Source organism: Eretmochelys imbricata, chromosome 5 (genome assembly GCF_965152235.1).
Source record: "Eretmochelys imbricata isolate rEreImb1 chromosome 5, rEreImb1.hap1, whole genome shotgun sequence".
Lineage (NCBI taxonomy): Eukaryota > Metazoa > Chordata > Testudines > Cheloniidae > Eretmochelys > Eretmochelys imbricata.
In genome coordinates, this window is record NC_135576.1 from 24,080,407 (window position 1) to 24,105,591 (window position 25,185).

Sequence of the window (25,185 nt, forward strand, 5' to 3'; positions counted from 1 at the left end):
TGCTCAAGAAACTCCCTGAAAAAGCACAAGATCAAATCCGCACAGACTCACCCCTGAAACCCCGACCTGGGATATTCTATCTACTACCCAAGATCCATAAACCTGGAAATCCTGGGCACCCCATCATCTCAGGCATTGGCACCCTGACAGCAGGATTGTCTGGCTATGTAGACTCCCTCCTCAGGCCCTACACTCCCAGCACTCCCAGCTACCTTCGAGACACCACTGACTTCCTGAGGAAACTACAATCCATCGGTGATCTTCCTGATAACACCATCCTGGCCACTATGGATGTAGAAGCCCTCTACACCAACATTCCACACAAAGATGGACTACAAGCCGTCAAGAACACTATCCCCGATAATGTCACGGCTAACCTGGTGGCTGAACTTTGTGACTTTGTCCTTACCCATAACTATTTTACATTTGGGGACAATGTATACCTTCTAATCAGCGGCATTGCTGTGGGTACCTGCATGGCCCCACAGTATGCCAACATTTTTATGGCTGACTTAGAACAACGCTTCCTCAGCTCTCATCCCCTAATGCCCCTACTCTACTTGCGCTATATTGATGACATCTTCATCATCTGGACACATGGAAAAGAAGCCCTTGAGGAATTCCACCATGATTTCAACTATTTCCATCCTACCATCAACCTCAGCCTGGTCCAGTCCACACAAGAGATCCACTTCCTGGACACTACAGTGCTAATAAACGATGGTCACATAAACACCACCCTATACCGGAAACCTACTGACCGCTGTTCCTACCTACATGCCTCCAGCTTTCACCCTGACCACACCACACGATCCATTGTCTACAGCCAAGCTCTGCAATACAACTGCATTTGCTCCAACCCCTCAGACAGAGACAAACACCTACAAGATCTCTATCAAGCATTCTTACAGCTACAATACCCACCTGCGGAAGTGAAGAAACAGATTGATAGAGCCAGAAGAGTTCCCAGAAGTCACCTACTACAGGACAGGCCTAACAAAGAACATAACAGAACGCCACTAGCCGTCACCTTCAGCCCCCAACTAAAACCTCTCCAGCGCATCATCAAGGATCTACAACCTATCCTGAAGGACGACCCATCACTCTCACAAATCTTGGGAGACAGGCCAGTCCTTGCTTACAGACAGCCCCCCAACTTGAAGCAAATACTCACCAGCAACCACACACTACACAACAGAACCACTAACCCAGGAACCTATCCTTGAAACAAAGCCCGTTGCCAACTGTGTCCACATATCTATTCGGGGACACCATCACAGGGCCTAATAACATCAGCCACACTATCAGAGGCTCGTTCACCTGCACATCTACCAATGTGATATATGCCATCATGTGCCAGCAATGCCCCTCTGCCATGTACATTGGTCAAACTGGACAGTCTCTACATAAAAGAATAGATGGACACAAATCAGATGTCAAGAATTATAACATTCATAAACCAGTCGGAGAACACTTCAATTTCTCTGGTCACTCGATTTCTGATCTCAAAGTGACTATCCTTCAACAAAAAAACTTCGAAAACAGACTCCAACGAGAGACTGCTGAATTGGAATTAATTTGCAAATTGGATACAATTAACTTAGGCTTGAATAGAGACTGGGAATGGTTGATTCATTATAAAAAGTAACCTCTTACCCCCCGCCCCCCACTGTTCCTCAGACGTTCTTGTTAAACCCTGGATTTGTGCTGGAAATGGCCCACCTTGATTATCATACACATTGTAAGGAGAGTGATCACTGTAGATAAGCTATTACCAGCAGAAGAGTGGGGTGGGGGGAGAGAAAACCTTTTGTAGTGATAAACATCCATTTTTTCGTGGTCTGTGTGTATAAAAACCATCTTCTGTATTTTCCACAGTATGCATCCGATGAAGTGAGCTGTAGCTCACGAAAGCTTATGCTCAAATAAATTAGTTAGTCTCTAAGGTGCCACAAGTACTCCTTTTTCTTTTTTCATATTAACATCCTGATTATTAAAGTTCACATGTACCACTTTAGCCACAGCACTGCTGGATTTAGCTGTGAGAAAGCAGCAAGCATATGTTATAAGATCCTGTGCTTTACTTTGTGTTTTATTGTATAGGTTTTAAATCCTTCTACATTGTAGCTTCAGAAGTAGACTGGCTGGAACTGGCTGCCTCTCTGCTGACATAAGAAGATAATACCATAGGAGGTTCGTGTTCAGAAGGTTTCCTTGACAATTATAAGAGCTAGAAACCCCTCCCCTGCCCCCCGCAAGGGAAAACTTAAATGCAGTAGACACTGAATCAGTCAGGGGGTCAGATTAATACATCAAGGGGGACGGATCTGGGAGTCTGATAGCTGTGGTTTTGTTTATGCACTGAGTGAGTGGAGAAGGAGGGAGAAGATAATCTCAAATGGCTAAACAAGGTCAATGCCTAAAGTTCCGCAGATGATATTGTAATACTGGCAGACCAGGTGCCCACTTATGCCAAGGACCCAGGCCTCTCTGAAAACTGACAAATACATGGGTGGAAACCAGCTTGGCTCACCTATGGGTTAGTATAGTTAAAACAGATATTAGTGATATAAGAATGTGTTTAGTGTCCAGACTTTGTGGAATGCTTGTAGGATGCTGCATGTATTAATTTTACAAATAATGTCTGTATCCCATAGCATAAAGTTACATTGAGTGTTTGCACTGTAAACCTGTCAGTCATTGTGCAACTCAAAACAGGAAAAGAAACATTGATTAAGGTAAAGTGCACATCCTGCGCACAAGATGGCCCTTTGAAGGCAAATGAGGCACCGTGTGACATCCAAGGGCTGAATCCAACCTTGTTGATTGCATTCCTTAGTCCCTCCATGAAGGGGAGGCATGCGAATGAACTCATCCCATCAGCTTGGATTCTGAGGTGAAGGGAGAAAAATCCCTGACAAGGAGGAACTGGGCTCTTTATACTGTCTGGACTCTGAGGGGTAAAGATGCCTAAACATAAGCAAGAGACTTGGCATGGGTCAGCCCTAAAGGACATGTAGAGCTGGTTATTATAGAAGCTTATTTTACCTTTTTAAATGTAAGACTGTAACTCATGTGTGTATGTTTCCTGTTTTAACCTTGTGAATAATTCATTTCTTTTCTTAGTTAATAAATCTTTAGTTAGTTTATTACAGGATTGGCTACAGGCTTTGTCTTTGGCTTGAGATCTGAGTGCAAATGACATTGGGTAAGTGACTGGTCCTTTGAGAATGGGAATAACTTGAACATTGTTTTGATTTTTGGTGTAAAGTGCCCATCCGTCACATAGTCCAGCTTGCCTGGGTGGCAAGATGGACTGGAGTGCTGAGGGGTCTGTCTGTGACTCCATGGTATAACTGTTATAGCGTTAGAGGAGTTCACACTCATTAGTGGGTTGGTGAAATCTAATTATAGAACATACCATCAGTTTGGGGCTTTTGCCCTACTTTTTGACAGTCTCCCCCAAGATTGGCACTCATGGTTGTGAGCAACTTCAGACAGCGTGACAAATATCACAAGAAATTATAACTTAAGTTATTACATTTTGAAATTTGCTCATTTGGAGATTTGAACTGAGACACATTTTACATTTTTAAATTTAAATTTCGTTATATGTGGGAAAAAGCACAATTTGTCTGAAAAAAAATTAATTGTCCACTTTAAAACCAGAAGTGACAGAGGAGGAAAACATATCTGAAAATCAGCCCCAGTAATACAAGCCTCTACAATACAACTGATTGAACCATTTCCTCTGAGTGTAAAACCCACATGATAATTGTTTTGACTGAGTCTTAATAAAGCTAGTAAAACTGCACAAAATCTCTACACTATACCACTTTCACAATATCAGCAGTGTAAATCAGGAGTAACTCCATTTCTCCCAACAGGGGTTGACCAGTGTAAATGAGATCAGAATCAGACCAAATATCTAAGAAATTGATCAACAAGCACCGGGACACACCAAGATTTTTATTTTTTAGATAAGGGAATTATGTCTAACTGAACAGGGGAATCCCTGAAAATTTTCCTCCCCGCTCATACACAGACGGGGAAGTGAATCCATACCACTGATAGTCCACAGCTCTCCTTTTCTGCTGCATCTAACTGCTCTGTCACATTATGTTAATACTGCTGCCTAGGAACATCAACAATCAGTAGATTGGAGAAGGTGCATGAGATTCAGAACTGGTAATTTCAGTGGAATGAAAGGTCCTGTGTAGTGCACATACAGAGCTATATCATATGGATGTCGTGATTTAGCACTGTGGCCAGAAATCACTCTGACTTAAAACCTGTAGAGGAAAAGCCCATTCTGCATGAAATAACAGAGAAGGACTTTAGACAAACACATAAAAATTATTCCACTTCTTTAAATGACAGACCGTTAAGACTGTTTTCATGGTGATTAACAATGTAATCAAGTTTGCTTCTATTTATATAATTTATCTAACTGAAAAATAATTAAATACGATCACATACCATATTTATTATAGTGAGGATGTAGGATTCCACATTGTCACTTCCATGATATTCAATCATCTTACTGTCTGCAACAACCAGCGTCTCCACCCATCGTTCCTTGCTGACAGAACGCCGAGAAATCGTTTTGGCTGCCCTGTGATTTGCTTCCCACCTCTCCCTCCGATGTTCTTGTTTGAAAAAGCTGAAGGTATCTGGAATGTTAAAGGGCATTGATTTCATTTTACATGGAGATATTTTCATTGTGTTTCAAGATCACTTTACATTTTAAGTGTCTCGTTGTAATACTTACAGAGAAGTCAGAGCTCTACAGATTGGATTAAAATAAAATGGATCCAAACTTTAACAAAAAGTCAGGAGTGTTTGGATCCCAGGTATTGATTAGCCCTATGATGGGCACAGAGGCCAGCTGCAAAGTTTGGATCTGGGTATCAACCTTCCCAACATTCAAGAGATTTTGAGGTCTGTCATTTTGTTTCAAGGCCATCTCTAATTACAGCAGTTCTTGCTATAAAATAAAGGGCTTATTTTCCCTATAACATATATGCTCAATTCCTATCAGGGTGGTAAGTTGGATCCAGTCCTTCAGGGGCATGTGGTCTGTCCTGTGCATGAACAGGCTGGGAGAGATTCCCCGATCGAACAGGGGATGGATCACTTGATGATTTCCTGTTCTGTTCATTCCCTCTGGGGCACTTGGCATTCAGAAGACAGGATACTGGGCTAGATGGACCTTTGGTCTGACCCAGAATGGCCGTTCTTATGTTCTGAGCAATGAAACTGCTTCACCAGCAGATGGCACCTATACTCCACTGGGGCATAATAGCCGCTACCTACCACAGCTGTCAATTAGAGACAAGGCAAGTATTTAAGTGAGGTAATATCTTATTGGACGAACTTCTGTTGCTGAAAGAGACGGACTTTCAAGCTACACAGAGCTCTTGCTTTTGAGCTACACTGAAGAGCTTTGTGTAGCTCAAAAGCTTGTCTCTCTCACCAACTGAAGTTGGCCCAATAAAAGATATTACCTTGCCTAACTTGTCTCGCTAATATCCTGGGACCAACATGGCTAGGACACCATACAATCAGCTGTCAGTGTAACCTGTCTGATTGATGGATGAGGAGCTCTGCACTGCAGCTATAGCTCTGTGATCTTTGCTTCTTGCTCGGAAGTTTTTTCCCCCCCTTTTCTCTTTAGTGTTGCTAACAATTTAAATCATAGCAGCTTCTCCTGACTGACTTCTAGCTTTGAAAGCCAGAGCTGCCTTAGCAGGGAAATGATCTGTGGAGGAGTTGTGAGATACCCAGGTGGCAGTGACTGGCACAGGGCACAGTAGAATGCCTTTGTGGTGGTCATAACCGCCTAGAAATGCATATTATTCATATATTAGTAGTAGTACTAGACAGAGCCCCAGTCATGGCCTAGGACCCCATTATACTAGGCACTGTACAAACACAGAACAAAAAAGATGATCCCTACCCCAAAGAGTTTACAGTCTACCGTGTTTATCCCAACACCAGCCTCCAAGCATTACTAGGACATGCCGACCACACCTCCAATTCACCTGGTCACATCTACTTTGGGTGAGTGCCTCTGGCTGTGCCTCAAACCACTTGTGTTCAGAGACTACAAGCTACAAGACTACGAAGACAGAAGACATTTGATCTGTGTCCTGCACAGGAATAGTGAGGGGGGAGAGATGGGACTCTTCACTTTCTCTTCTTTCCCGAAAACCTGCACAGGGTCAGGCAGAATGTAGCCAGATGTGTTCCTATGACTATAACACATCCGGATCTTCTGACTATTCATTGTATGGATACAGTACATCTTTGCAACATACAATGGTTAACATTATGTTTCATGGTATAGCTAGATGCATAAGCTTCTTTAAAGAAAGCAAAGGCATTCAAGAACAATTCTGCACTAAACCAGAGTGTTGGACTGTGTCCTTTTTTGCTCATGCTCTGAGGTCAATATGAAAGCTGACTAGTAACACAAGTAGTAAAAACAACAAGGAGTCTGTGTGGCACCTGTCAACATAGGCAATCCAACTCCCCGAGAGGTGCCAGCTAGGTTGACAAAATAATTCTTCCATTGACCTAGCACTGCCTACACCAGGGGTTAGGTCGGCTTAACTAGGTTGTTCAGGAGTGTAGATTTTTCAGACCAGACGGAGCTGCGTCAACCTAATTTTTTAGTGTAGGCCAGGCCTCAGACCTGATGTGGGGACAGCGTTCCTATGAAAGACAACACAGAGGCAGCAACGGCGCTGAGGTTCCCCACTACTCGGTGAAATCACTGGAGCTGAAATCCCTAGAACTGGGCTAGCTGGGTTGGTGGACCCTCAGAACACGGCACTGCTGCTAGAGTCAGAGTGGTAAGAGATGCAGCAGCAGCAAAGGTGCCCCCTCCCCAGCAAATTCTAGAACTGGGATGGCTAATAGCGAGACAAACAGGTCATGGCACTGAAGGACCAGAAGGATTGGACCAGACCAAGGATGCAGCAACTACAGCGGTGAGCAGGATCAGAGGCAGCTGCAAGCACAGGCAGCGGAGATAACATTGAGAAGCGGCAGGGGTGGTAGCAGCATAGCAGAGGCATCACTCACCCACACCTACCCCAAGCTGGAGGTAAACCCACCTGAATGCAGCCCTTGGACTCTGTCCTAACCTCGGACAATCAACGGTGAGTGGGATGCAGCGGAGGGAAAGGGGAATGGCATGTTAAAGGGACATTCATCCATTGGACTTTCACAACACAAGGTGGAAAACTGAGGCAAAGGCCTACTGCCCAAGATACAATGGGGCAGGTGTTTTACCTACTGTCTGCATGCTTCTGAGTCGTTATTGCTGTGTTTTCCCAAATTAATTCTGAGTTCCCACTCCAATTAATAAAAGTTCTATTTTGTTATACATACACTTAGTGCTTATGAGTGGGGAAGTATTGCCCATGATATCCAGTATGGGTTCCCATCTGGGGTGGTAGGTGACAACTAAGAGTATCATCAAACACTACAACCCATACTGGATAGGGTCCCCATCCTGAAAGAAATCTTTCCTGATGTCTGGTCTTCAAACAACCCTCGCATCTCTCCAAGCTCACCATCAGAAGCAAGCTCCCCGCAGACCAGGACACACCAACTCAAAGCAGCATCAGACCTTGCCAAAACAGATGCAAAACCTGCAGACATATCTACACTGCTACAATGATCAATGCCTCCCGATAAACATTTTCAAGATTCATGGGTCGTACACATGCCTATCACAACATGTGGTGTACCTTCTCCAATGCACTAAATGCCCCAATAGCAACTATATGGGTGAAATCAGATAATCACTGTGCTCTTGACTGAACACATACAGGGAAATGATAAAAGGCAAAAACACTATGTCACCTGTGGGTGAACACTTTTCACAAAGCGATCACTCTATATCAGACCTCTCAGTCCTCAAAGGAAACCTGCACAACACTTTCAAAAGACGATCCTGGGAACTTAAAGTCATAACTTTGTTAGTCACTAATAATAATGGACTGAAGAGAGACACTGGCTTTATGGCGTGTTACTATAATCTATAAGGCACTACCAACCTCACACCCCCAGCTGCTTCCCCCCCACCACCACCCTTCCTTTCCTCTCTGTGTCAGGAGACTATTAAGGGGCCACTTCACCTTGAATGGTCCCATGAAGTGTGTGTTAACTACTTAGGTTTAACATTCTGTTCCACCTTGTATTTAGCTGTGACACGCTGAGTTAGGGCAGGTCTACACTCAAAATGCTGCACCAATGCAGCTGAGGGCACTTTTACATGAACAGGAGAGCTTCTTCCGTCGGCTTAGTTAATCCATCTCCCTGAGAGATGGTAGCTCTGTTGATGGGAGAAACTCTCCCATTGACATAGCACTGTCTACACGGGTGGTTAGGTCAGAATAACTAAATTGCTCAGGGGTGTGGATTTTTCACATCCCTGAGTGACATAGTTTTACATATTTAGGTCTGTAGTGTAGACCTGACCTTAGTTTCCTAGACTGAAGAAGAGTTCTGTGTAAGCACAAAAGCTTGTCTCTCTAATAAAATATAATACCTCACCCAACTTATCTCTCTAATATCCTGGGACCAACATGGTTACAACAACAACAGGATGTCTTATGTCACCCATGACCTTCCTACTGGTAACGGATTGGGTAAGGAGAAAGCCTACAGAACCACCAAGGGGTATACAATGGATTTCCACAAAGAAGCTACAAGACCTCGACTTTGCAGATGACATCAACCGGCTGTCCTATACCCACAGAGATATGCAAGCTAAAACAAATGATCTCCAGATCTATGCAGTTAGTAGAGTTGAAAATCAAAACAGAGACATTCAAAACGACGAGAACAAGAAACACCAGTAACACTTCCTGGGATTGACAGTAAAAAAAAAAGGGGGGGGGGTCTGACACCTCACATATTTTGGCAGCATCATAAGCAAAACAGATGGAACGCATGAAGACATTAAAGCCAGAATAGCGAAAGCCAGACATGCCTTCTGTGATACACTGTACCTCAAAACACCCCGTACCTCCAGATCCACCACTGTTATAGGATTATGATAAATATGCCTTGTGAGGTATCACTGGAAAAGTTATAATCTGTTGAGCATCACTACCCTGCTAACATGTGTATATCATTGTATATAAAGTTATTAAATGTTTCTATATGTTTGTTACTGAAACATGTTGTGAGTCCGGGAAATGCACACAGACTAGCTCTTCAGTAACAAAGAAGTGACCAACACCCACCCAGATGTTAAGTGATATCACCAGCCATTCACCAGCAGTGGGAGTTCTAAACAAGAGATTTACAATTCATCTGAAGGACAGTTGCTCAAGCATGTACACTTTGAGGCTGCCTAATCCCATGACACAGCAAGGATCTTTCCATCACCTGGAGGAGAGTATAAAATAAGGGACAGCAACACCACGACCTTACCTCTTTTCCCCCACCTACCCTGAAGGCAACAAGATCTGGAAGATAAAGAAATATTTGAACTGGGGGAAAGTGGTCCTAACTGGAAAAGTTTTCCAGTTAGCACAGCCTGCTGTAGGTTTTGTGGTAAGAGAAACCTTATTACTTCAAACTGGACTCAGCTTAATAAAGTTGAGGAATTAGACTGTGATTTTATCTTTTATTCCTTTTTGTAACCAATTCTGAACTCCTATGCCTATACCACTTATAAATAACCTAAAATCTATCTTCCTATAGTTAATAAATCTGTTTTATATTTAATCTAAACCAATGTGATTTTGGCTGAAGTGTTTGGGGAAATCTACTCAGGTTAGAAAGGCTGGTAATGTCCACTACCCTTTGACAGAGTGGCAAACTAATGTGCTTGCATTGATCAAGAAAGTCTTGAAACAGTGTCAGACTCACACTTCTGGGGTGCAAGGATGGGGGGGATTTGCTGGTGTCTCCCTGAATACAGTTCATGAGTGGCTGGGGAGAGCATTCATGTACTTTACTGGGTATGCCTCTGCACGCTGACGGCTGAGTGAACAGAGCGGGGGATGGGGGGTGGAAGAGAGGGGGCAGTTTGCTGTTCACTAGCATAGCAGTGTAGAAGACAGCCTGAGCAGGAGAGTTAAAGGTTCCAAAGTTCAGATTGCACCCTGGGGGATGTCACACCTTCCCAACCCTAAAGCCAATCTAGAGAAACAGAAACCTAGATCTCTGAATTAAACATTGTAAAATCTGTTTTATTACATGGTGCTGAAAGTCGGAGACTTATCAAGACCTTATTATCTAAATTCCAATTTTTATAAACTGCTGCCTTAGACAAATCCTCAACATCAGATGGCCAGAAATAAATCACAAATAAAGAGCTGTGGAGGATGAAACTGATAGGACAGGAAATTATGGAGCAAAAATGGAGATGGCTGGAACACACATAAGGGAAAGAACCAAACAACATAAGATGGGTGCTCAACTGGAATCACCAGGGCAAGAGATGCCAAGGTAGACTAAAGACAACTTGGAAGTGCACAACAGAAGCAGAAGTGAATGTTATTTAAATGAGATGGGAAGAAGCAGCAAAAGACCATCAAAAATGGAAGGCAGTGGTGAAGGCCCTATGCTCTGCATGGAATAAAGAGGCATAAGTCAAGTAAGTAAAGTCAGGGCTGAATAATACACAAAGAGTAATTATACCAGATTAAAATGATGTTGCTCTCATGTGTGCAGGAAATCATATTCCCTTTGTGACAATCCAGGGAGAAAACAGTTGAGCCTTCACTCTGCTCACTTAGATAGCAATTAGTTCACCAGGGAAAGCTGACTGAGGTAATCAGATAATCAGGCTGGCAGGCTGGGTGGGATAAAGAGCTAATTAGCCCATCAGCCCAAGTCTGATAAAGAGTCACAGGAAGGAACTGCTAGGAGAGGGAGTGGGGGGATCAGTTAGTTGAGCCCAGCCACAGAGAGACCTCAGGGAGGGGAGACCTCTGTTCTCGTCAGGTCTTGATGAGAGGACCAAAAGCACTGTGAATGCACAACGACTGAGGTCTGCACAGTTTCTGTGGGACAAGATGACAGGAGTAAAGGTGTGCCCTGTTAGACCTGTCAAGGTTCCTCCCCCACTCTGAACTCTAGGGTACAGATGTGGGGACCTGCATGAAAAACCTCCTAAGCTTATCTTTACCAGCTTAGGTCAAAACTTCCCCAAGGTACAAAATATTCCACCCGTTGTCCTTGGACTGGCCGCTACCACCACCAAACTAATACTGGTTACTGGGGAAGAGCTGTTTGGACGCGTCCTTCCCCCCAAAATACTTCCCAAAACCTTGCACCCCACTTCCTGGACAAGGTTTGGTAAAAAGCCTCACCAATTTGCCTAGGTGACTACAGACCCAGACCCTTGGATCTTAAGAACAATGAACAATCCTCCCAACACTTGCACCCCCCCTTTCCTGGGAAATGTTGGATAAAAAGCCTCACCAATTTGCATAGGTGACCACAGACCCAAACCCTTGGATCTGAGAACAATGAAAAAGCATTCAGTTTTTTACAAGAAGACTTTTAATAAAAATAGAAGTAAATAGAAATAAAGAAATCCCCCCTGTAAAATCAGGATGGTAGATATCTTACAGGGTAATTAGATTCAAAAACATAGAGAACCCCTCTAGGCAAAACCTTAAGTTACAAAAAAGATACACAGACAGAAATAGTTATTCTATTCAGCACAATTCTTTTCTCAGCCATTTAAAGAAATCATAATCTAACACATACCTAGCTAGATTACTTACTAAAAGTTCTAAGACTCCATTCCTGGTCTATCCCCAGCAAAGACCAGCATATAGACAGACACACAGACCCTTTGTTTCTCTCCCTCCTCCCAGCTTTTGAAAGTATCTTGTCTCCTCATTGGTCATTTTGGTCAGGTGCCAGCGAGGTTACCTTTAGCTTCTTAACCCTTTACAGGTGAGAGGAGCTTTCCCCTGGCCAGGAAGGATTTCAAAGGGGTTTACCCTTCCCTTTATATTTATGACACATATAATTTATTTTCCAGCCAGTAACACTGATAGTTTTACTTTTAAATAGATTTAAATTTATCTTCAGTTTGATCACACTCTTCAATCCCACAGCTTCAGCAAAACAATTTGTTAAGTCTATTTTTCTGCAAAACTCCTTTCTAAGAGAGGATCGGATTCCCCTGACATAATGACATTTGGTATAATTTGCCTGTCAACATCAAGGCCCCTTTTTCATGTTCTCTCTTACAGATTGTGCTCAAGGAAAAGTGCATTATGTGTGCAGTGTACCACTGAGGGACCTCAGAGTGCTGACAGCCCAAAAGCACAACCAGAGTCACTAGGAGTTAAGATGCATTCAACACCTTGCAGGATATACTCAGCTCCTCATAGGATCAGCTCAAATATGCCTCACTACAAGAGTGAGCTCTTGAACAGATTAGAATGGGTTCAGGGCAAACACTAACATAGGCAGCATGGAAAATGTCTAGATGAACTGATCCTTTTCTCCTCAATTTACTTCCACTTCACACAAACAAAATAGTCTCTCATATTTATTATTTTACATGGTTCACACCAGAAACACAATCATCAATCTGAGGCGATGGATCCCATACCATTCAAAGCATCCTGCATTACTGTTTTACCTATAATCCTCATTTGGGGTTTTTGTCCCACTCTGTCCCTAATTTGGGTTTAGGCAAGAAGTACTGTCATTTTGGAGGTGTGGTGAACCCTCCAAGAACTGAATAATTCTAATCCTCTGTCACAAGCCTGGGTTTCCTATGATCCAGTCTTAGAAACCTGCTGCCACCATCAAACTTCTCAACTGGAACTTTAACCTTGGGGCACCCCTCTCCCTCTCCCCTCTTTACAAGGATTCTGTCCCCAGGAACGCTGGTTCACTGACAGGTATGCAATGCTTAATTTGTAATGAAAGAGGTGCCGGGACTCAAGCAATTAGGTGTTCGGGATCAAGCAATTTTTTTACATTCATAATTAATTCAGCAAGCCTAGAGGTGCCGAGAGTATGAACTGACAAGCCTAGAGGTGCTGGGGCTCAGTTCTGGCAAGCCCTGGCACAAATTAGACACTGCAGGTATGATAGGTGTTCTTCAAAGGCAGCTGCAGAAGTCACCATTTACCATATCCCTGCTGTAGGTCAAATGATTGCATTTGTAATTTATTATTTACAATTAAAATCTATGAGTGAACTCTGGTACTGACCATCTTGAAATGCCCACTGTTCTTGTTCTGGAAAATCAGATACAGATGACAAGCATGTCTGCCACTCATCACCACTCCTGGTGAAGGATTGAAAGCATAAAACTGACAAACTGTTGGCCTCAGCAGCTATAAGCAGAAGAATGTTTAGAAAATAGTTATAGCTAAAGATGGTCAAAAAACAGTACATATATTTTGTGAAAAATCTGAACACAAGATTTTTTATTTAATTTGAAATTTTTCATTTTTTTTTTAAATTTTCTGTTCCTGGCCTGGTCTCCAGCCTACTTTGAGTGACAGGTTTCAACGTGGTAGCAGTGTTAGTCTGTATCAGCAAAAAAAAATGAGGACTACTTGTGATACCTTAGAGATGAACACATTTATTTGAGCATAAGCTTTCATGGGCTAAAACCCACTTTATCGGATGCAGTGGAAAATACAGTAGGAAGACACACACACACACACACACACACACACACACACACACACATATATATGAAAAAATGGGTTTTTTTGAGTGAGTGAGCCTGTGTTGGATAGCCTATGGCTGTTCTACAGAGTACCTGCACAGGGGGAAACTCTCCCCTGGCTAGCTAAGGGATTTTTACGGCCCCAGTATGCCCTATGTCCCTGCCTTTGTTTTGGTGGAGTCAAAGACTGGTTCTGCTCTGTAAAGAGACCCTAAAATTGGTATTATGAAATTCCATGTTTTTAGTCCCTCAGTGACTTCCACATCAAATTTGCTGAGGATATAAGATAAAAAGATAGTTTCCTTCCTGCCTAACTGCTTGGGATCCAGAAGATAAACCAGGGATTGTGGGTTAGAGTCCCATCTGGGGTGCCATTCTGTAGCCTCTGTTTAAATTGAATGAATAGTTCTGTCCTAAACCACAATGTCCCTAGTAAGTCCAGCTCTTGTGTTGCTATAGTTTTAAGATCAACAAAGTGATAGTTACCCTTAATGATTCTCTTAGGTTGGGAGACTCTAGGAGTACATGAAGAACAAATACAGTGACCATCACCACAGTTACAAATAAGTCTTGTTTGTATTATAAGTTACACTCACATGCAAGTATACAACTTGAGAAGGTCCACATGATGGCAAAGGCTGTATTTATACTCACATACCCAAAGATATCATAGGGTTTGGTGGATTTCTTAACAGATGGTGTTACGATGAGTGACTCACTTCTGCGGTACCTCCTGCTGGCTGGCAGGGAATTAGCTTGTTTTCCAGCTCTGGAGCACCCTCTGCAGGCCGGTGCCATCGCTTCCGGACCCTGGTGCCCCTTTTTCTGGGGGTTCTGCCCCAGCAGTGTCCTCTCAGTCTCTGAGTCTTCCCGCTCTGGGGAACCCCCAACCCCCTAATCCCACCTTGCCTCAGTGCCTACTGCCAGTCATCATTTAGCCCCTGCAGAACAGCCTCATTTAACTGCTCTATTTTCCTCCTTAATTTCGTTCCACAGTACTGCATACAACATATATACAATCCAGTGCTATATCCTTCACCTCATGAGATTTTTTTCCTTGATTTTTCTCTCTCAAAAATACATTAGGTCCTATGGGTTTAGGTGGTCTATGTGTACGGGGAGACTTTGACAAACCAGTAAAGTGCCTGAAACCACTATGGTTTATTGCTAAAAGCAGCCAAGTCAGCAGGCTGCAAATTGGCCATTCAGCATTCTCAGTTTGACCAAGGCAGGAGGGGAGGGGGTTTTGGGTGCCACAGAAAAGGGCAGCTTGACCCCATGTCCTTCCTGATAAGAATTGTGTTGAAGTTGCTGATCCTGCTCTTCTAAAATGCATGTATGAGCCCCAGGAATGTCTACTGAGGCCTCAAGGCTGCAAACTTCGGAAAAACCCACACCTAGTTAATCAATAATCAGAAGGAACCTCTTGCTTGACCATTGAAACTGCTTACTTAACAAGTTTTCTTTAAGGGACATGTCATTCTATTACTAATGTACAAATAAGGGGGGAAGTTTGAGGTAGTTGGACTCTTTTTGGACTCTCCCTCTGGATACATCTTGAGTCCCAATCGGCAGACGGAAGATTTGGCCACCAGAAGCCTGCCACTGTGTCACTCGAGAACCACACTCAGCTCTGGTAATTATCAAGGGTTGGGGGTTGTGGCAAATTGCCAGCACTACTATGACGGGTCTCACGCTTTCTCTTGAGATTAATCATGAGATTACTGGTTCTGTGGATGAAGGGAAAGCAGTGGATGTATTGTTTCTTGACTTTAGCAAAGCTTTTGACACGGTCTCCCACAGTATTCTTGTCAGCAAGTTAAGGAAGTATGGGCTGGATGAATGCACTATAGGGTGGGTAGAAAGCTGGCTAGATTGTCGGGCTCAACGGGTAGTGATCAATGGCTCCATGTCTAGTTGGCAGCCGGTGTCAAGTGGAGAGCCCCAGGGGTCGGTCCTGGGGCCGGTTTTGTTCAATATCTTCATAAATGATCTGGAGGATGGTGTGGATTGCACTCTCAGCAAATTTGCGGACGATACTAAACTGGGAGGAGTGGTAGATACGCTGGAGGGGAGGGATAGGATACAGAAGGACCTAGACAAATTGGAGGATTGGGCCAAAAGAAATCTGATGAGGTTCAATAAGGATAAGTGCAGGGTCCTGCACTTAGGACGGAAGAATCCAATGCACCGCTACAGACTAGGGACCGAATGGCTAGGCAGCAGTTCTGCGGAAAAGGACCTAGGGGTGACAGTGGACGAGAAGCTGGATATGAGTCAGCAGTGTGCCCTTGTTGCCAAGAAGGCCAATGGCATTTTGGGATGTATAAGTAGGGGCATAGCGAGCAGATCGAGGGACGTGATCGTCCCCCTCTATTCGACATTGGTGAGGCCTCATCTGGAGTACTGTGTCCAGTTTTGGGCCCCACACTACAAGAAGGATGTGAATAAATTGGAGAGAGTCCAGTGAAGGGCAACAAAAATGATTAGGGGTCTAGAACACATGACTTATGAGGAGAGGCTGAGGGAGCTGGGATTGTTTAGCCTGCAGAAGAGAAGAATGAGGGGGGATTTGATAGCTGCTTTCAACTACCTGAAAGGGGGTTCCAAAGAGGATGGCTCTAGACTGTTCTCAATGGTAGCAGATGACAGAACGAGGAGTAATGGCCTCAAGTTGCAGTGGGGGAGGTTTAGATTGGATATTAGGAAAAACTTTTTCACTAAGAGGGTGGTGAAACACTGGAATGCGTTGCCTAGGGAGGTGGTGGAATCTCCTTCCTTGGAAGTTTTTAAGGTCAGGCTTGACAAAGCCCTGGCTGGGATGATTTAACTGGGAATTGGTCCTGCTTCGAGCAGGGGGTTGGACTAGATGACCTTCAGGGGTCCCTTCCAACCCTGATATTCTATGATTCTATGATTCTTCTTGGGGAGGGTTCAGGGCACCGTTTCTTGCCCCTGAACTGGGGTATTAACTGCTCCACTAGTGTCCTAGAGGAGGGGAGTGGAGAGGGAGGGACCCAGGCCCACCCTCTACTCCCGGTCCCAGCCCAGGGGGCCTAGGAATAGCAGTAAACCGCTTGAACTAGCGGTTCCTTCCCCTGGGCTACTTCCCTCTCCTGCCCTTCAGCTTGTGGGGCTTTCTGCCCTCCCTCAGCACAAACCAGGTGTCCCTTTACCTAGAGTCTTGGTCTTCTTAGCCCACCACAGCACTTCTCCAAACTCTCCTCTGCTTCCCTCCAAACTGCTCTCTGCTCCAACACCAATCCACTCTGCTTCAATTCCTCCAAACTGCTCTCTGCTCCAACACCAATCCACTCTGCTTCAGCTCCTCCTCTTGTCTGATTGAAGCAGGGGGTTTTTATCATGTAACTGGCTTCAAGTGCTCTAATTAATCTATAGCAAACTTTCTTCCCTCTGGCTCCCTTCTAACACTCTCCTGCTGCCCTCTGGCCATGCTGTATCACAGGGTGTTTTACTAACCTGTTGCAGACATGCGTAAGAGCTTGAGACTAAGCAAAGTTTAGCTTTAAGTGAAAGCACTCTTGTGTGGTCCTGTTTGTGCCAGCCATCTATCGGTTGGACAGCCGTGTCTCCCCTGATTTATTTCCTGACACCACCTTGCACAGAGTAAAAGTTACCAAGAGCTTTGGGTTGAAAGAACTCCGGGTAACATGAAGGTTTGGCTGTCCAGTATCTCTGCTTCCCCTCCACCAGGGGTTTTGATATAGTCCTGCCCAAAAGGTATGACTATATGTGGTACCATTATATCACAATATCCCCCTTAAACATTACTCATTAAAAAGACAACTTATCTATTTACTATAACTACCATGTTTACGAGAGGATGTAGATCCCCCTTTTAATTTTCCCTTGAGCTCAGTTCCTACAGCATAATACATAGACAGACAAGAAAAACCATAACAATGATGCAACAGCAAGCACACAAAAAACTCCCCTGGAAGTTCCCTGTTTTAGGTACCGTGAGTGTGACGCAGTCCTTCTACCTGCATTAATTCCGACAAGGATTTGTTTTCATCTGACTAAGTCCCTTAATCATTCCCCTTTTATCCTAGGGTAGTCTCTACCCTTCCCTCCACCCCCGCCATTTTTTTTCCTTTGTGCCTTCTAGAGTCCTGTCTGGGGAACCACTCTGGAGCCTCTATTTTAAACTGAATTGATAGTTCTGTGCTAAACCACAGTGTCCCTAGTGAGTGAGTCCAGCCCCCGTGTTGCTACAGTTTTAAGATCAACAGAATGAAAGTTGCCATTAGTAAAATTACCCAACTCTTATGTTGGGAGGCTCTAGGAACACACAAACAATGAAACACTGACCACAAACACACTGTAGTCCAGGTAAGGAATCTTGTTGTTATTATAAGTTTTACTAAGCAGATGATTAAGGTTACGATCACACACAAGTGTACAACACCTGAGAAAGCCCATGCAATAGCCAATGCAGTATTCATGCTCACATACCCAAAGATATTGTAGCATCTGGTGGATCTCTCAACAAGTGGTCATTGATAGAGCAGTGATTCCTGCTGGGGTCTTCCCACCCTGTCCGTACCAGGGAACCCCTTTTATCCTGTTGTTCTGACCATGCATAACACCTTATGCATATGCATGAGGGTTCCAAACTCCTTTTCCTTATCTGTACTTCCACATCCCATACATTTTGGAGTGCCCTGCTTTTCCTAGGTTGTTCTCTTAGTTTCCCTTATTCTCATTAGCATCTCATTAACATCCATGTAAACATGTTCCCATGGTAACCTGTGGCAAAAGCAGAACTTTCCATGGTGTTACAATCAGTTGTTCTGCAGTCTAGATGGGTACACTGTGGCATATTTTCCTGAACATCACCTATTGGCACATTCTTTATAGTAATTTTGTAACTTTACTGGCACACTTTTATCCTAGGTCATCTACTTATGTCAACCCTCCTTAAGCCTGAGGCCTCATATGGCTATGCTGAAATCTGACAGACCTCTCAGCTTGTAGCCTTGCATTACAGCCTTGCTTTACTTATATTCCTAATTCACACTCATCACTCCTGAATATTTACCAATCTTATACTCCAATAATCCTATCCTACTTATATGTACAATTTAAATCTATTCTTCACACATTACCTATGGAATAACATGTGAGTTAACCACAATAGAAAACACAATTAAATGATAAAATAAACTAATTGGCTGCCAGATTGAGTGTTTATTTCTTTTGGTATAATTACTAGACACAAGCTCATACCAAAACCCTGGCTCCTGGATCATTTCTTATAAGCTGCTAGAGATAAAATTCAAGATGTTTGCTCTACAGAGGTATTTCCTTCCGATGAACACAGAAAAGGACAATGTTATCTAAGCAGGAAACAAATATTCAGTGTCATCATCTCAGAAGACAACAAACAACCACCTTCCCTCTCCACTACATAAAAGCCTACAGGCATATTTCACAAGGTGAAATAGCCATATTTCCAAAAATCTTCACTTAACGTGAAAACCGCTCTGCACACTTCCACTACCTCAGATCCAGGCGTAGGAAGCCACTTTCAGAGGTAATGTAAATTTCCTAAGGAAATCAGTAACTTCCACACTAAGGAGACAGAAGGGAAGAATTGTAACAGGAGAAGCAACAGAAAGGAGGAAGTTGTGAGATCCAGTTCACCCTCCACCGACCCCCAGCATATGCATTACACTGTCATTGACTCACTGATCTATAACACACCATCATTTACGGCACTCCTAAATTTGGCTCCACAGCATTTGCACATAAGTAACTCCAGAATTTTGAATAATTACATCCTGCAACATAACTTCTATTAGTAATTTTGCCTTAGAGAAGTTATTATCCAGCATGCACTACTCTACAGCACAGAGCTCACTTCCTGCTGTCTGAAGCAGCCACATTGCCAACTGCAAGGATTATCCTGCAACCTTTGTCAAATGGTTTTAATAATTAACAGCATTCGGGGGGGCACACAGGAAGGACATGCACAAATCCTATTAAACCATGGGCCATGCATGGCTTTAAAAAAATTAATTTACTGATTTTCATTATTAAAGCTGATTAGCCTCACTCAAATCAAATCCCCTCTGGGGTCTTCTATAGTATGAACACTTAGCCCTGGTCTACACTACGAGTTTAGGTCCAATTTAGCTGCATTCAATCAATTTAACCCTGCACCCATCCACATAACGAAGCCATTTTTGTCGACTTAATGGGCTCTTAAAATCGATTTCTGTACTCCTCCCTGACGAGGGGATTTGTGCTGAAATCAACATCGCCGGGTCGAATTTGGGTTAGTGTGGACGCAATTTGACAGTATTGGCCTCCGGGAGCAATCCCACAGTGCTCCATTGTGACCGCTCTGGACAGCACTCTCAACTCGGATGCACTGGCCAGGTAGACAGGAAAAGCCCCGCAAAATTTTAATTTCATTTCCTGTTTGGCCACTGTGGCGTGACCACACAGAGCTCATCAGCAGAGATGACCATAGAGTCCCAGAATCGCAAAAGAGCTCCAGCATGGACCGAACGGGAGGTACTGGACCTGATCGCTGTATGGGGAGACAAATCTGTGCTATCAGAACTCCATTCCAAAAGACGAAATGCCAAAATATTTGAAAAAATCTCCAAGGGCATGAAGGACAGAGGCTACCACAGGGACCCACAGCAGTGCCGTGTGAAACTTAAGGAGCTCAGGCAAGCCTACCAAAAAAACCAACAGGCAAACACCCACTAGGGGTCAGAGCCCTAGACATGCCGCTTCTATGATGAGCTGCATGCAATTCTAGGGGGTGACCCTACCACTGCCCCTCCCCTGTACGTGGACTCCTGCAAGGGAGTCTCACGCAACAGGGATGAGGATTTTGGGAATGAGGAAGATGATAAGGAGGGGGAGGTTGAAGATAGCACACACCAGGCAAGCGGAGAAACCGTTCTCCCCGACAGCCAGGAACTGTTTATCACCCTGGAGCCAATGCCCTCCCAACCCGAGCTCCCGGATCTTGAAGGCGGAGAAGGCAGCTCTGGTGAGCGTACCATTGTAAATAAAATACATGGTTTAAAAGCAAATGTGTTGAATGATTAATTTGCCCTGAAGACTTAGGATGCATTCACGGCCAGTACAGCTACTGGAAAAGTCTGTTAACATGTCTGGGGATGGGGTGGAAATCCTCCAGGGACATCTCAATGAAGCTGTCCTGGAGATACTCCCAAAGCCTTTGCAAAAGGTTTCTGGGGAGGGCAGCCTTATTGCGTCCTCCATGGTAGGACACTTTACCACAGCAGGCCAGTAGCACGTAGTCTGGAATCATTGCATAAGAAAGCATGGCAGCATGTGGTACCAGAATCACTACCCTTGATAGCAGCAACTCAGTGATTGTGTTGGCTACTTGGATCACAGCAGCCCCCACAGTAGATTTGCCCACTCCAAATTGATTCCCGACTGACCGGGAGCTGTCTGGTGTTGCAAGCTTCCACAGGGCTATCGCCACTTGCTTGTGAACTGTGAGGGCTGCTCTCGTCTTGGTTTCTTGCGCTTCAGGGCAGGGGAAAGCAAGTCACAAAGTTCCATGAAAAAGTGCCCTTACGCATGCAAAAGTTTCGCAGCCACTGGGAATCATCCCAGACCTGCAACGCTATGCCGTCCCACCAGTCTGTGCTTGTTTCCCAGGCCAAGAATCAGTGTTCCATAGCATGAGCCTGTCCCATTGCCACCAGGATGGCCAAATTGCCGGGGCCTGTGCTTTGAGAGAAGTCTATGTCCATGTCCTCATCACTCTCGTCACCGCACTGCCATCGCCTCCTCGCCTGCTTTTGCAGGTTCTGGTTGTGCATATACTGCATGATAACACACGAGGTATTTACAATATTCATAACTGCCATGGTGATTTGAGCAGTCTCCATGCTTGCCATGGTATGGCGTCTGCAGGAAAGCAGGAGAGCAGAGTTGCAGGGGAAGCGGTGGTTGGATGACCAGTTTTGCAGACCTACTGCACCGTCTGCTGCCAGGACACAACAGCTGAGCGGGCTGCATGCTTGCCGCGGTATGGCGAGACAAGAGCAGCCAAGCAGAGTTGCAGTGAAAGTGGCCCTGCGAGACCACCAGGAGAGCAGAGTGCCAGTGGAAGCGATGGATGACGACAATGATTTGCAGACCTACTGCATCATCTGCTGAAAGCAGTATGGCGCCCGCACGGAAAAAAGGTGTGAAACGATTGTTTGCCGTTGATTTCACGGAGGGAGGGGCGACTGAGGACATATACCCAAACCCACCCGTGACAATGTTTTTGCCCCATCAGGCATTGGGAGCTCAACCCAGAATTCCAAGGGGCGGCGGAGACTGCGGGAACTGTGGGATAGCTACCCACAGTGCAACGCTCCGAAAATCGACACTAGCCTCGGTACTGTGGACGCACTCCACCAATTAAATGCGTTTAGTGGGGACGCACACAATCGACTGAATAAAATCACTTTCTAAAAAATCAATTTCTATAAATTCAACCTAATTTCGTAGTGTAGACATACCCTTCAAAATGTCTGGCATGCTTCATCCTTTGTACATTACCAGAAACAGCTCATGAAAAATTATTCATTGAAGTATGCTGCTAAAACGTTTTCATTTCAGTCATTACTGTGGACATCTAATGTAACGGATTGCCTCTTTCCTCACTGTCAGGCCAAACTAGCTCCCAGGACCAGCAGAATGGTCCTGCCATGGCTTATGATCGCCCATCTCAACGGCTCCCACTGCCCCTTGTTCCCCATACAGAAGGGTACGGAGGCACCTGCCACACTCTGACCTGGCTTTCACACCCCTTCCCATTAAATTGTGTTGCCTTTTGCTTTTGATGTGTGGCATATCTCTATGTGCAGAGCTCAGCAACCCTTTTGTTCTCAGAGAATTGAGTCTAACTGCACAGAGGATACACACTGAGCTCCTCCTTTGCTCTGTGTATGTGAACCACTCTCCTAGCTCCCTGCCAGGGAAGGGCACTCACCACTCCCAACCACACTCCTATTCAGCTAATCAGATAAAATAAAATTAAATCTTGAGCCCAACAGGATTTGAACTTATGTAGCCCAGGAAGAGCAGCTGGCCCTGCTATCTGCAGTGCTGCACTGCAAGGAGAACGGATAGCTTCTTACTTACCTGACAATAGTTATTTTCCATTTCCTTTTATCATTTAGATACTTAATAAAGGTTTTTCACATTTTAAAAAAAGTAGCAATTTCAAGGGTCAGCTTTGAAAATGGTTCATTTTCTTGTTTGGTTTTTGAAGGGCTTGAATGTTTTTTTTTTCTTTCAAGATATGCACAGACTGGATATCAGACCCACATGTACAGCTTCATTATGCATGGAATAAGGCCTTTTAGCCACTTTGCTGAAATCACTAGCCAAATGACTGGGGTCATTTTCTCTGTAGCCTATTCTCTATAGCAAGGGAAGTCAATAGGCAGACCGCAGGCCAAATCTGGACTGACAGATGCTTTTGAACAGACTGTGAAATATTTTTATGTACTTATTATCATTATTGCTATTATTTTTGCATTAATTTCTCTGGGGTCTGAACCTTGATTATGCCTTAACGAAGAAATTTGGACCTTGATAAAAAAATAATTGATTACCCCGATATATAGTATTTCCTGTGTACCAGAACTCCCTTTATGTTTACCGTAATACCATAGCTAGATCACAGTTGAACAGACAGACTCATCTAGATCAACTCTTTCAGATTTAAAAACATATTTGGAAAAACTCACCTAATACAGTTTTTCACGCTTGGGTTTTATAGAGCTCTCCAGCTGAAACATGACATCCACACTAAAAAGCACTGGGCAGAAACAAATAAACTCATATCCGAGACTGCAAAAACTCAGAACTTCTGAAAATAAAGCTTTGGCTCTAGTCAATCCAAGGACTAACTTCTGTCACAAAGACTGTTACAAGAAATAATTTGCTCTCCATACCCTGAACAAGTAACAAATAATTTACTTGTACCCATTTACTTATAAGGCTTGTCAACACCGTGCCACAGTCCAGACTCTAAGGGCCCCATGTTATTTTAAAGTAATTGGTGTCCATTTAAATTTGTTTCTATTTTCATTTGTATGTTGTTTACTCAAGACAGTCCCTTTCACAGGAGTAGGATGCACTGAAGAAATATCTGTTACAGGATTTCCTTGCAAATGGTAATTTCTGCAAACAATTATATACATGTGAGCTAGAGGGAAACACACACTACCCTATAAAAGAGTCTTTCATGACCAATGAAACCCCATTAACAAGTTAAGTAAGAATTTCCCAAGAGTCTAGTTTTAGGCAGCTCATTGTTTTCAATTATCTCCTGTCTAAACTGTTCACCGCTAAAGAGGCATGTCAAAAATAATGTCCTGTACTCCAACCCGCAGGAGATGTGAAGGCCTTTGGCAAAGTCTCAGGCCTGGTCTCCACTACAGAGTTAGGTTGACAGAAGTCACCTTAATTCGACATAATAATGTGTGCATCTACGTTACCAGGTCCCTTCCTTCCTAAGTTGACTGTAAAGTTGACTTCTATACTCCGCCTCTGCAAGAGGCGTAATGCTTAATTCAACATCCACGGGTCAAAATAGGGATAGCGTAGATGCTGCATTGTGTAATTCGAATTACTTGGCCTCCAGGAGATGTCCCACAATGCTCTGCTGTGACCGCTCTGAAAATCACTTTCAACTCCACTGCACGTCAGCCAGGTAAACAGGAAACAGCCCCTCCCCTGTTAGAGCCCTGGGAACTCTTGAATTTTCATTTTGTGTTTGATCAGCATGGAGAGCTCGCCTGCATAGCTGATCATGGAGCCTCAATGCTCCAAATGTGCTCCACCTTGGACTACACAGCAGGTGCTTGATCTTATTGCTGTGTTGGGAGAAGAGTTTGTGCAGTCACAGCTGAGATCCAGCCGAAGAAACGCAGACATCTATACAAAGATCACGCGGGACATGGGGGGGAAGGGCTACACCAGGGACACGCAGAAGTGCCAACTGAAAATAAAGAACTTTGGCAAGCATACCAGAAGACAAGGGAGGCAAATAGTTATTCTGGTTCTGCCCCACAGACATGTTGCTTTTACAATAAACTTTATGCAATTTTTGGTGGCAACCCCACCACCACCCCAAAACGCAGCGTGAATACCTCCCAGGAGTCTGAGTCCCAGCCCACCTCAGGCAACAATGAGGAGGGCAGTGTAGAGGAGAAAAAGGAGGAGGAGAATGGGAGACAGGCCCTAGTAGCTGATCCATTCTCCCCAACAGCCAGGAGCTGTTTTTAACCACGGAGCCCAGCCGGTCGCAGGACAGAATGGTGGTCGAGCACAATGCTAGGGAAGGCACCTCTGGTGAGTATACATTTCCAGTGAAACTGAAGGGGTTACATGCTAAGGTATTATATGTTTAATCAGAACAAAAACGGACGTGCAGAGGGTATGTGCTTCCCAATGGCCACTCCAGCTACGCTGACGGTGCT

At 44.2% G+C, this 25,185-nt stretch overlaps 1 protein-coding gene across 1 annotated transcript in view; it reads right to left on the bottom strand.

Moving 5' to 3' along the window:
* The window catches only part of ADAMTS12 (ADAM metallopeptidase with thrombospondin type 1 motif 12), a 322,164-nt gene that overhangs the window by 160,301 nt on the left and 136,678 nt on the right, over positions 1-25,185 (bottom strand). The window contains exon 4 of the mRNA XM_077816238.1: positions 4,480-4,673. Coding sequence (XP_077672364.1) covers positions 4,480-4,673 — 194 coding nt within the window. The remainder of the gene's footprint in view (positions 1-4,479; positions 4,674-25,185) is intronic.